Source organism: Plasmodium vinckei, assembly GCF_900681995.1.
Source record: "Plasmodium vinckei vinckei genome assembly, chromosome: PVVCY_08".
Classification (NCBI taxonomy): domain Eukaryota; phylum Apicomplexa; class Aconoidasida; order Haemosporida; family Plasmodiidae; genus Plasmodium; species Plasmodium vinckei.
The window spans coordinates 441784-455405 of record NC_051300.1 but is presented as its reverse complement, the minus strand read 5'-3'; the positions used below and the strand labels follow the sequence as shown (position 1 = coordinate 455405).

The 13622-nt window shown below is 21.9% G+C and overlaps 6 protein-coding genes across 6 annotated transcripts; 2 read left to right on the top strand and 4 right to left on the bottom strand.

Moving 5' to 3' along the window:
* Positions 1-528: 528 nt before the first annotated feature.
* PVVCY_0801140 (conserved protein, unknown function) lies at positions 529-1426 on the top strand (the record flags this gene model as incomplete). Its single annotated transcript, XM_008626918.2, has 5 exons — positions 529-595; positions 781-843; positions 939-989; positions 1074-1151; positions 1248-1426. The coding sequence occupies 5 exons, from the start codon at positions 529-531 to the stop codon at positions 1424-1426; spliced, it is 438 nt and encodes a 145-aa protein (XP_008625140.1).
* An 889-nt stretch (positions 1427-2315) lies between these two features.
* Positions 2316-3391, bottom strand: PVVCY_0801130 (26S proteasome regulatory subunit RPN8, putative; the record flags this gene model as incomplete). Its single annotated transcript, XM_008626917.1, has 2 exons — positions 2316-2749; positions 2872-3391. The coding sequence occupies 2 exons, from the start codon at positions 3389-3391 to the stop codon at positions 2316-2318; spliced, it is 954 nt and encodes a 317-aa protein (XP_008625139.1).
* A 1746-nt stretch (positions 3392-5137) lies between these two features.
* On the top strand, positions 5138-6793 carry PVVCY_0801120 (tRNA (adenine(58)-N(1))-methyltransferase non-catalytic subunit TRM6, putative; the record flags this gene model as incomplete). The annotated part of the gene is made up of 1 exon (XM_008626916.2): positions 5138-6793. The coding sequence occupies one exon, from the start codon at positions 5138-5140 to the stop codon at positions 6791-6793; it is 1656 nt and encodes a 551-aa protein (XP_008625138.2).
* Positions 6794-6980: 187 nt separating this feature from the next.
* PVVCY_0801110 (conserved Plasmodium protein, unknown function) lies at positions 6981-7241 on the bottom strand (the record flags this gene model as incomplete). Its single annotated transcript, XM_037634227.1, has 1 exon — positions 6981-7241. The coding sequence occupies one exon, from the start codon at positions 7239-7241 to the stop codon at positions 6981-6983; it is 261 nt and encodes an 86-aa protein (XP_037490360.1).
* Positions 7242-7774: 533 nt separating this feature from the next.
* PVVCY_0801100 (conserved Plasmodium protein, unknown function) lies at positions 7775-10960 on the bottom strand (the record flags this gene model as incomplete). Its single annotated transcript, XM_037634226.1, has 2 exons — positions 7775-9124; positions 9263-10960. 2 exons carry the CDS (start codon positions 10958-10960, stop codon positions 7775-7777), a joined length of 3048 nt encoding a protein of 1015 aa, XP_037490359.1.
* An 895-nt stretch (positions 10961-11855) lies between these two features.
* On the bottom strand, positions 11856-12994 carry PVVCY_0801090 (conserved Plasmodium protein, unknown function; the record flags this gene model as incomplete). Its single annotated transcript, XM_008626914.2, has 4 exons — positions 11856-12433; positions 12524-12694; positions 12803-12847; positions 12955-12994. The coding sequence occupies 4 exons, from the start codon at positions 12992-12994 to the stop codon at positions 11856-11858; spliced, it is 834 nt and encodes a 277-aa protein (XP_008625136.1).
* Positions 12995-13622: the final 628 nt, after the last annotated feature.

Here is a 13622-nt window from a genome sequence, read left to right as displayed (position 1 = left end):
TAGCCATATTGGAACTAAATTTTATTTTAAAAATAGTAATTAGTAAATTTGAAAAGTAAGAGAATTATATGCATATGATAAAGGGCATAATATGTAGATAGCATTTGCTTAATATTTTACTTTTATATTATTTATACTCATTTTTAAACTTTTATTTTTATACTTATTTTTGAACTTTAATTTTTTATTTATTTTTTGGGGGTAAATGTTGTAAATTTTTCCTTATTATGTAAATAATTTTTTACAGCGTGCCCTATTAAACTGATTAAAAATGTTATGCATATTTTATATATATATTATGTATATTTTTTTTTTCCTTTTTTTCTCGAAAATTTTTTAATTGTTCAAATTAAACTACGTTTTATATTTAAAAAGATAAATTAAAATATGTTTAAAAAAATAGTATAAATTATGCAATATTATTAATTTAATAAAAAAATATATTCTCATAATATCAGTAATTATACTACAACGGTATATAAGTAAAATAATACAATTTAATTATAATAGAACAATTATTTTTGAAAAATGGGAAAAGGATTGAGATCTAAAATTAAGAGAAGATTCAGAACAGTCAAAAGAGTTCATGTTCATGGTATGTATAAAAAAAATAATAATAATGAATAACATATTTTAATAAATATATACAATGTAAAATAAGATTGAAATATGTTTTCAAAAAATGGAAAGTACATGAATGTTGATATTACTAGTGAGTATTCCCTATAGTGTAATGTTGTATGCACAATTAAAATTTATTTTCTTTTTTTTGTGAAACAGAAACGATAGAAAAACCAATGATTGAAAAGCTTAACAAAAGAGTAAAGGACATGTTACAAAATAGTAAGAAATATTTAATCATCGATATTAATTATATCAAGATATAAAATGAATTGAGATATTTTATATTATTATTTTGTTTGCCTACTTTTGCGCAGAAAATACATATAAGGAGTTCATTAAGCCACCAAATATGTTTTTACATCCAGGTAAATGTCAATAATTGAAATAAAAAAGAAAAGAAAAAATAATATGAGGCAAAATATTGAATAACTTGTTCTCCCCCTTTTTAGATGACGAAAATGCAGTTATACCTCAACACAAAATTGTAAAAAGTATCGACTTTAGATCGGAAGCATTACCATTATCAGGTAATTTTAATATGAATTTTTCTTTTTGATAATTTGCATTAAAAATATAAAATGTAGCTATAAATACATTATTCATTTTTTTTTTTCAAAATTTAGGGTTTGCAGTGAGTGGAAATAGAAGGAAATATGATTTGGAAGAAAAAATGGAAATACAAAATCAGTATGGAAGCAGTTTAGGTTTATATGATAATGCAGGAATTAGCAAATTAATTGAAGATATGCATAAGAGATCGAAAGAAGTTATGAAAACCCTCCAAACAAATAATATAGAATAGGAATAATTATATATATCCTTTTTTTTTTGTAGTAAATAATTATATAACAAACTTATATTACATGCTTGATAAAAATAGAAAGACAAATTTTAATTGCTTTAAAAAGATATACAAAATGTTTTGCATATATATTTATGTGCATGGTATAATACTATACACTAACAATATTGTTTGTTGTATTTAGGATTTTTAAATTTGCTATGTTTAGCACGTTTATTTACTTTGTAATTAATGCTTATATATGTTTTCTTAAATACGATTGTTTCATATGTAATTATGAAATGGTCTATATTAAACTTATTTATTGTTTTTATTTTAGTTTTCAAAATGATTAATATTATAAATTAAAAAAAAAAAAATATATATATATAGAAAAACACATATATGTATTTCACGTTATATAATATATATATTTCCTTTTGCTTCTTTATGAAAACAAAATTTTTAATTTGTCTTTTAGAAAACGACAATTTTTTTTAAACAATTTGCTAACACAAAGGCAAAAAAAAATGTGTATATATGTATGCACATATAATAAGCATATTATATATACGAGCTAATTCGTTTATAATATGCTGGTATATAAAGTTGGCTATACCAAATGATATGACATCATATATTTGCATTTTTGATATTTTATTTTAAGAAAGCCAAGATTTTATTATACGTTTTACGTAATATAAATGATTCAGATTTTATAAATAAATATAGTATGATCATCCTATTGCTTCAATGTTTTTTTTTTGAATTTTTTTTAAGTAAACCTTCATTAATATGCTACAATAATATGAGCATATTTATGGTATTTGCTATATGTTTCCATTTCGGTGTAAGTCTTTGGTTTTAAAATTTTATTTGATTTAAAATGTGGGAATTATATGATTGTTAATTATTTTTCTTTGGCTTTTTCTTTTTCTTTAATATTTTGATCTTCGAGAAGTTGTTTTTTTTCTGTATTTATTTTATTTTCTATTTTATTATTAATAAGATTGTGAAGAGCTATAACAGATCGTGTAATACTACCTATAAATATGTTTAACATAATATCATTATTTTTAACCATAAAGGCTTCAACAAGTTCTGGGTTTTCAGTATCAGGTAACAAGCTAAAAACATTTTGTAAATTGTATAATATTTTTATATTCATTTCTATATTTCCTTGTAATATATCATTTAAATATTCAGAAATTTCATATAATTTAGATATTAATGTTTTTAGTGACGATAATTTGTCGCCAACTTTTGTTGCTAGTGTTGAGGTTGATACACTTTTTAATTCCTTTAGCAAAAATTCAACACCAACATCTTCTGCTTCAAATGCGCCTAAAATGGGGTTGAAATGAAAATTGTGTAAAAAATGTATAAAGCAAAAGTGCAAAAATAAGAATTGTTTTTTTTTACAAACTTGTGGAAAAATTAAAACTTTTTATAGCAATTTTTCTTACCTATTCTAACTGGGATATGAATAAATGTCTTTCTAAATTTATTATTGGATATAGCCTTTTCTATAGCTACATATGCATTTACTGGGAAAATACTTTGATTTGTATGTACGTTGACAAGTAAAAATATAGGGGCATGATGATATTTATAAAATATTTCATTAATAAATATATCATTGGGTTTTATATTAGATCCAGTAGTATACCATCCAACAATTTTTTCACGTGTATTAATTTTTCTTATCATATTAAATAGATTTTCATTATAATTATCATCTATAAAAAATATATTTATATCTTTAATATCTTCATCAAATGGTAATGCATAGCTATTTGTTATATGCACAACACCATCAATTTTTTCTCCTAAGATAGTCCCTAAAACTCTTTTTTTTGTATTACTTGCAATACGATTATAATGATCTACTACTGATAGTAATACTATAGGATGTACTACAACATGTTTGCTTAAATATATTCTTTCAAGCACATTTATATTTTTCTCAAATATATCATTTTCCATTTTTATTATATATTTTTATGAACTGTTCATAAATTTTTACTTTTTTTTTTTTTTTTAATAAATTTTTTATATAGTAAATAGCCAATGTCGTGTTACTTAAATGTGTGCAAAATTTGGCTCACTACAAAAAAATTGATATATTTTTTTTTATTTGTTTTTTGCTTATTTACACTATTATTTTGTAACAGTATTCTCTACTTTATCAGTACTATATTTGTTTTGTGGGTTTATTCATATATTATGTATATTTAATTCTCTTTGCTTGTGTATAAGTTATTATTTAACGGTCTTTAACTGGATATAAGTATACTTTTTATTAAAATTATAATAAGGGTACATAAAAGGGAAGGAATATGTAAAAAATAATAAGATTGATCAAAATGTGTCCCTCACACTCCCTTTACAAAATAGTAAATACGACAAAGTTAATCATAAAAAAAAATAGTACATAATTCGAACATATACTATATGTATTATTTTTTCATATTTATATACAAAAAAAGAATGAAGTTGAAAAAATTCTTAAAATAGAAATATGATATATTCACAAGGGAAATATAAAAAAAAAATTAGATTAAAATGCTAAGAAAAATCAGAAAGGTAATAGATTTTTCTCTTATGAAAATAGTATAATAAAAAAAATAAATAAAAATAAAAAAGTTAATAATAAGCACAATATTATATCAAAGTATATTACACAAAAAAAATTATTCCACCTATATATACTAATAAAATTTTAGTTCATGTTATTTTTATAGTATATTTAAGGAATGGGTTGCTTTTATAAAATTATAACATAATTAACACATTTGCCAAAAAAATATAATTTTAAATGTTTATTATAAAAGAACTGACATATATTTGTTAGAGAAAAAATTTTTTTAAATTACCATCAAATTTTTAGTAAATATGAATATGTATAATATAGCATAAGTGAATATCCATGATGCTGATATAAATTCCTCTACCAATTTTGTTATAATTTATATTTTTTTTTTTTTTTGCAAATTTTTAATTGGTACAGGGAATACTACATGGAAAATATATAATATATTTTTATCGTTTGAAATGATTTGAATAATTATAAATCTATAGTCTATATATGAATCTCTATTTTATACTTTTCCCCAATATATAGGGAAATTTCTATTTAGCTTTGTTTTGTTTATATATCCATAAATAATTGACAAAAAAAAAAGTGACATATTTGGTTTTAAATTTAACCTATAATATATATATCAACAAAAATAGTTTGAATTGTAGAGATATTTCAATTTTGTTAGAAATACAGTTTTTTGTTACTCTCTTTTTCTACATTTGTTCATTTTGATTGAAAAATTGAACTTAGTTTATTTTTTATTATGTAATTTTTATATTAAAAGTAAAAATACAAAGCAACCACAAATCAGCACAACTTACATAGCGGCATACTGTTACGTATATTATACAGAATGTTGCAATAAAATGAACATTTGAAAAAAAAAAAAACGGGAGAAAATAAAAAATACAAATTGTTATTCAAATTAATATATTTCCAATTTTCATAAGGAGATAATTTAATTTGGTTATTTATAACAGGGATAAAACTTCATATATTATAAAGTGAAACATTACGCATAAATTTTGTATTGCATTTCCTTGAAATTGGAAAAGGTGATACACCTTTTTTGAGATGAAAACAAATATAATTTGATTGAGTTGTGTAAAATAATTTGTCATATTTTTAACTTATAACTAATTGAAAAAATGAAGATAAAAAAACATGACTTTGTTTTGATCGATGATGACTTAAAATGCAGGTTGCATAAAGTTGCGGATATGAAAATAAAAATAAAAAAAAATTATATAAATTTAATGTTTTTAGTAAATAAAAAATATGGATCAACATTTTCTTTTATAAATAATAAATGGGTAAGAATAAAAAAACAAAAACATAAATTGGATATAGATTATGATGAAGATATTACAGGAACAAATAAAGATATATATCATAATAATAATTCCCAGAAATTAACAGAAGAAAATATTGCAGAGATAAAAGAAATGAACTATGAAAACCCATATGAAATTGTCCAAAAGCTTGTAGATAATTCAGCTACATATAATGAAAAAACTGTAATATCCCAATTTAAATATATACAAAAAAAATTAAAAAGACATTTATGTCAATTTACAGTATATGAATGTAATATATTTAATTTAGCCAATTTTTATTATAAATATTTCCCTGAGAAGATTTCATATATTCGTGTTGACTACTTGGCAAACCTTCTTTTTCACCTAAATCGGACTGTGCTCATAAAGGATGGGAACAATCAGATGCTCGCTCATAATGACGATAGTAAAAATTGTAAAGATGATACAAACCCAGATTTATGTAACAACACTGGAATAGCTAATATAGAAACAAAAGGAGAAAGTGAAAATGAAAAGGTTGTTGATAATAGCCCATTTGATAAACATAATATAATAATTTATGATGATTCACATGGATTATTAACTAGTGTTATAAATATTGTTTATGATTATAATGTAAATATATTATCACTAGTATATAAAAATACATGTGGATCCATTATACCCAGTTTTGGAATAAAAAAAAATACAAGTATTGCAAAAGTGAAAATATTAGATCCTCCAAATGACATAAGAACAAATAAACATATTTATTTTGATGAAAATTTAAATATAGTTTTTCCAAATGTAGTAGAGAATAATGAGCTCATAAATCAGGCAGACAAAAATGGTGTAATAAACACATTTGATAATGTAGAAACAAATTTGAATGAATCTAAAAGAAAGGAACAGGAAGTTATAGCAACATTAGGGAATGGGCTGAAGAAGGATGAAATAGGTGATGATGTAAAAAGTAATATAACGGAAAACTCACAAAAAAGAAAAGTAGAACAAATATATAACAATGATACTAATATAAATGAAAATGTGAAAAAGGTACATTATACTAATGAGCATATAAAAAAAAAAATAAATGAAAATGAAATGAAAGAAAAAAATAATTTATTTATAGAAATAAATAAAATGAAAAAAAATATAATAAACGATATAAATATGAGAAAAGCTGAATCTTTTGTTATAATTATATCAAGTGAATTTATTTATAATACAAATACAGATATAAATTTGTTAGCAAAAACATTAATATCAATTTCTTTAAAATATTTAAATAATGATAATAAAATAATTATACATACTGACGATTTTAATATATCAAACTTATTTATGCAATTATTAATAAATTCTAAATCATATATAAATATAAAATTAAATGAATTTATTTTAAGAGAACATCAAGTTATTAAAAGGAGAACTCACCCAGCTATAAAAAATGCCAAATTGGGTGATGGCTTTTTGCTAACTGCTTTGAAGGTGGAAAGTTGGTAATGTTCATGTAGGACTAAATAAAAAAATGAAAAAATAAAAAATATAAAATTATTGTATAATCCGCAATAATTATATATACATTTGCACACATAAAAATTGTCTATTATAGACTTATATTTTGAAGTTTGTTTTTTTTTTTTTAATAATTTATAAGCACAATTTTGGCTTAAAAAAAAAAGTGGATATACTAATATATGTTATGTTGCCCCTTCGATGATTTGAATTTATTTTTTCTTTCCTTTGATATTTGGACTTTATCCATTTTTTTTTTCTTTTCTTCTAGTTTTTTTTTTTTTAATTCCAATTCTTCTTTTTTTTTCTCGTAAAAAGGTTTTAAACTTTCTGGAATTTTAACCGTTCCAAAATTTTTAAAGACAAATAATTTATTAACATAATTTAAATAAAAATATGTTTGGCTTGTTCTAGCTAATATTGATTGGTTTATCATTTTATGACTGTTCAGAAAAGTTACAAATTCTTTAAAATCCAAAAAAGGTCATAATTTTTGGCTAAAAAAATTGTCTTTGAAATATATGAAGTGAATAGATTGGCAAACCTTTTATGGGAGGTACACTAGAGAGGTGAGAGAATATGAGTTACTAATCTGTGTGTGTAAAATAAATAAAAGTAATAATGCATAATATGTACTATATGCTTGTACATACATTTGCATATGATAATTTTTGTTTACGTGGGAATACTCCGCATTTTTGTTGTGCCACTAAAAGTTGGCTACAAAAAAAGTAGAATAAAATGCTGTTAGTAAAAAATTGTTAAAAAGTAAAAATTTATATGCCAAAATAAATTAGTGATACCCAAAAAATTACGTAAAAAAAAATATATATAAAATGATAGGAAGGAAATTATCAAAAAATAAAAAAAACAAAAAAATAAAGCAAATTAAATAGTTCACATTCAATATGATCACAACTTATTCAAAGAGAAGACGAATAAAAGAAAATGGATTTTTTTATATTTGTTTTATTTTGTAACATTTTGAGAAAAGTTATTTATTAAAGCCATATCTGATTCGGTTAAAAAGTTTAGATTATTTAAAATGGAGTCATTACAAATGTTATTGTTATCGTTATTGTTATTGTTATTGGTATTGCTATTGGTATTTTTATTTTTTTTTATTTTTTTTCCCGGCTTATATGATTGTTGGTCATGCTTTGAAATATCGATTGTGCTACTTAAATCACTTATATGTAAGTCTGGTATTTTTTTTATATTAGTATGTAAAATTTCTTTATAATTTATTTTAAGTTTCTTTTTAATATTTTTAAAAAATTCTCTACATTCTTTATCATTTAAATTGGTATTTTTTAAGGTGTATGGATTTTCATTTATTTTCCCCAAATTTTTATTAATATGTTTTTCATCAATTATTTCAATTTTTTTATTACTATGAAATTCATAATCATAAATAGGTGTAAGAGAAATGCTATTGTTTTTTTCAATCTTATTATCTTCTCTATATATTTTATAAGGTTTTGTATTTCCGCCATCCTTTTGATTATTAATGTAAAAAAAGTTACTATCCATATTAATATGATTGTTTTTAATTTTTTTATCACTATTATCATTTTTATTTTTGTGTGTGCAACTACTAAACATAGTAGAATAGTCCAACATATTTTTATAACCAGAAAAATTCAATTTACTTTTATATTTGTCTCTTGCAAAATTATCAGTGCTTAATTTATATGTTGCAGTAAAAAATTGTTCAAAACCTGATGAGCTTTTATTACCTGAACTATTCATACTTTCTGTCATACTTTCAATCATTATACTGTTTGTAAATTTATACATTTTTGATCTTTTTAAAAAGTCTAACAATGTATCTGATTTAGATCTTAATAAGCATTCATGATATGTTTTATTTTTTTCATTCAACAATTTTTTATTATAAAATATCGCATAATCATCAGTTCTATATATTTTAGGTTTACCAAAACACGCACTGGGACTTGTTTCCTTTTTTTGCTCTTTACTATTGCTATAATTATTATTATTGTCTTTCTTTGTTTCTTTTTTTTGATTTTCTTTTTTGTATTTACCATCTATTTCGTCGGTTGAGTATGGATTATTTTTTAGTTGTTCAGCCTTTTTATGGTCGTCAAAATTTGGTTGTTTGTCTACATTTTTTTTCACTTGATCAGTTTGATTTATTTCTGTATTTGAATATTTTTCAATTGGTTTATCTTTTTCGATTAATTTTTGAAAAAATATTTTTACCATTTTTTTTTCTTGATTTTTTAAAATTTTGTCTAACAATTTTAAGAAATAGACTCTTGAATTTAAGAAATTTCTTAATGCCCTTTTTTCTTTCTAAAATAAGTTTAAAAAAAAATGATCAGATATGTTAAGCTAGTTTGGATAAATCTACATTATATATAGTGTAGAAAGATTACAAAATTTTATAGGGATAATAATGCATTTACTTATTTACTGCCTAATATTACTTACCTGTTTTGGGGGTATAGAGCCCATTAGGAAAAATGGAATTATTAATTGTCTATATGTGTATTTCTTTAAAAAGAGAGATAATAAGACACAAAAAAATTTTAAATTACTTTCCTTTCTACTTTTATCATTTATATTTATTTCACTAAAATTGTCAATTATAGTGCTATTTAATGTTTTTATTTTAAGGATTGATGTATCTTCACATTTTTTACAATTTTTGTTTTTTATTAATGAGGATCGTTTTTCATTTTGTAGAACATTATATGTACTTTGTGGATTATATGTCTGATCAATATGATTGTTATAATTGTTATTTATTTTGTGATCGTTTAAATCTTCCCTCTTTTCTACAAACCCTTGATCCAAGATAGTGGTTGAAAATTCTTGATTAGACTCTATAAACATTTGTGGTTTTAAAGTCTCAAATTTTGTATTATCGTTTTTTTTAATAAGAACACAATTTCGATTATTTGATGGTGGCATTTTTCGCATACCCTCTAGTTTTACATATTTCTTATATATTGGTTTATTAATATTACGGTTTAATAATTGCTTAACAAAAATGTAAAAATATTTATTCATTTTTTTTAAAAAAATATTATTTAACATATTTAAGGATATAATAGCATTTTTAATTTTATCTTTCTTTTTATCAGTATATATATTTTTTTTATAAATTTCAGGACTATGATGAAAATTCCGTCTTATTTCATTTTGAATAATATAATTATTAGAATTTAGATTATTTTCATGTTTATATGGCTCATATTTTATGTCTTTATGCATATTTGAATCATAGTTAACATATGTTTTATTTTTATTTGGATATCTCCTTTGGTCAGGAATATTATTTTTGTCTTCTTCTGTTATGTGTGTATTTCCAAATCGAAGTTGTTTTTTTATTCTTTCATTTTGGGTGTTACATAAATAACTGTTACTATATGGCATATATTTAACATAGTTTTCCTTTTTATTATTTTTTGCAGCTTCATTATTATTATATTTTATATAATTATTATATTCATCTTTGGTTATTGTTAGAACTTCTTTGTCTTTATAATTTGGCTCATAGTATTTTTTGATATCCTTTTCTTCATAATATTTATCGTGGTCATTTTTTTTCGAATAAAATTTTTTATCTGGCCAAATAACATTATCAGATGGTGTTCTCCTTTCTTGGAATTTTTTATTACAATTTTTGTCATGTTTTATTATTTTTATATCATAATTGTTTGTGTTTGTTTTATTTTCAAAAATATCTTTCTCTTTTTTATCCCATTGAATATTAATGTCTAGATTTATATTTAAATGATCATTTTTTATTATCCCCACACTTTTCTCATTATTATGAAAATTACCAAAGTGGTTTTTGATCAAGTCTTGATTATTTTTTTTATGGCTTTCTAAAAACATCACATTTTTTTTAATACCTCTATTACCAGTTTCTACATTATAATTTCCTTTTTTCATTACATTTTTTTTATCATCAGAATATGTATTTTCATCATTCTCATAAATATCGTTTTGAATTTTTACAATTTTATTTCCTCTTTTTTCATAGAATGTAATAAATTTTTTTTTTTTTTTCTCTTTTTGGCTAGTACAGTCAGCTAAATATCTTTGTTTTATTTCATTTAATGTTATTATTTTTTTTCGTGGTTTTTTCTCTTCTCTGTGCATCCATCTAATAGTTGACATTGTATAAAAAGGGGGAGAATAATAAAAAGAGAAAAGTAGAAACCTGGAAATAAGTATAGCATGTGTAAAATTATTCACACAAATTTATATTTTTGGCTATTTTATTAAAAAAAAATAAAAAAAATATGAACAGACAGGCGAATACAAATAAATTAATGGATATAGAATAATGGTATATTTAAGCCTTTTTCATAAATAATTTCTCCTCTCCTTTTTCTCATTGAAAAGAGAGAAAAAATGGATATTAATATTTGATTATTATTCCCTCCTTTTATTATATTTGCAATTTATTATTTAATTAGATAGATCATTGAAAATTTACGTATACTTTTCATAGTCCCATATTATTTTTACTATTCTTTTTTAAATATTCGAAAAATTTGATTAATATAAATGTCTTTTTTTTTATTTCAAATGCAGTAAAAAATAGAGTAAAAAAATATATAAAAAAAATGTTTTCTCTTTATCGACTGCATAAAATGATTGAAAAATCTCTATATATCTTAGCATATTTATTATTAAAAATATTTATAACAAAATATAATATCTTTTTAATGATAAGATATATGTATAAATAATATATTTATAAACATATTTTAAAGTTGCCATATATTGTTTGTTTTACAAAATTATAAAATAAAATTGAGGAATACCTTCATTTTCTACATTTTTAATGGTATATAATTATTAAAAACTTCATTAGACATTTATATTTTTTTTGAAAAATTATATATTCCAAGTTTGGCTTAAATTATATTTGATATTTATCAAAGAAAATATTAGTTTTTTACAAATTGAGTTTTATGTATACATAAAAAATGACGGAGATATAAAAAAAACAAAAAAATAATATTAGACAAATATAATAATATTTTATACTATACAAATTTAAAATTTATGAAGAAATAATTATAATTATAAGAATTAAAATATAAGATAAATAAGAATAATGAGCAGAATTTTTAGGATTGCAATATAAGTCACTGTTTTGTATGGACATATCCACTTGGTTACTACATAAAACATAATTTCTTTTTTTTTCTTTATATTCAATTAATTGTAGAGGATCACATGTACAAGCCCATGGATAATCTATATTGCTAGCACCAAAAATCATATAAAATGATCCTAAGTTTCCTACTTGATAATTTTCATTAGATCTTCCTTTGTCTGAAGAAAATAATCCTCTGTTTAAAGGTTCCTTTGCAGACAATTCCATGTATGAGTTGGGTTTTTCATTTTTAGTTACTTCATTATTTTCAATAAGTTTAGTCTTGTCACTTGGGTGTTCATCAGGTGCATTGTTCTCTTCCTTTGTGTTATGATGCATTCGATGAATTTTCTCAGAATAAATATTATTAATTTTATTATAGTTAAATAGTCCTACAAAGGAAGTTATTTTATCGATAAAGCCACTTCCCTTTGTATTTTGTTCGCTTTTAGTTGCGGATTCCCCCCCTTTAGCTTGACCATCTGAATGAGAGTTTGATAAAAGAAAAGGAATGAAAAAAGGAAAACAAAACAATAAAATATGAATATATTAACATTTATATATTTTAGTACTTTTCCCCTCCTTTTTATCAAATGAAATATAATCACTTGATATGCAATGGTATTTTTTATATATATTTGAATGTTCGGTATCTTTTTTTACAAAATCTTTTAAAAGATCCAATTCTAGTTTTTTCATTTCTGTTAATTTTGATAATGCTTCTTTAGAAACACCGATATTATCTGAAAAAATATAAAAAGGTTATGCGAATGAGTTATAATTGTAAGGGATAAAATGGGAGTATATTGTGTCTATTTAATAGCTAAATAAATATAATCAATATATATTACTTTTATTGTTTGAGTCATTTGTGCTTTGAACATTTTTTAAATTGCCTGTCGTAAAAGTAGAAAATAGCAAGGAGATATGTGTGGTGGAATATGTACATTTGAAAGCTGCACTATAATTAAGAGAAATATGATATATATTTTATTTTGTTTACCTAAAATTAAGCAATTGATAATAAAAAGAAATGCTCTCATTTTGGAAAACCTTTAACGAAGCATTTCATTGGTCGATTTTTGCTATAGCTATTTTATATATATTTTTTTTTGCTTTTTCATATTTAAGAATGTTTCAACAAATTATTCTTAACGATTTTCTTAACGATTTTGTTCGCGATTATTTCCAATTTACTTTTGATTCATTTCTGTTTGCATACGTATATATTACATGCGAAAAAAATAACAATATCTATTTATATATATGCACCCCAATTGTATGTTATATTATATTATAATAAATGAAAGGAGTAATATTTAAAAAATTATAAAAGAAAATATGTTTCTCGAATTATTATTTTGAGCTATATTTTATAAAATATTTCAAACACACACTTATTTGCATGTTGCATTTTTTTTGTACGTTATATAATGCATTAATACATATTCTTTGTATATTATTATTGTCTATGCTATAAAAAGTTCGTCTTTTTGCTATATTTTATATATATTAAAAAATAAAGACAAATATATAATATATTTTAAAATGGGAAAATTAAAAGAAAAAAGTGTGTATATATATTATTAAATTGATATCGATTAAAAATTAAAAACAATAAATATGTAACAGAATAAATCTTTGCAGCATTAAAAACTTATACAACAAAAT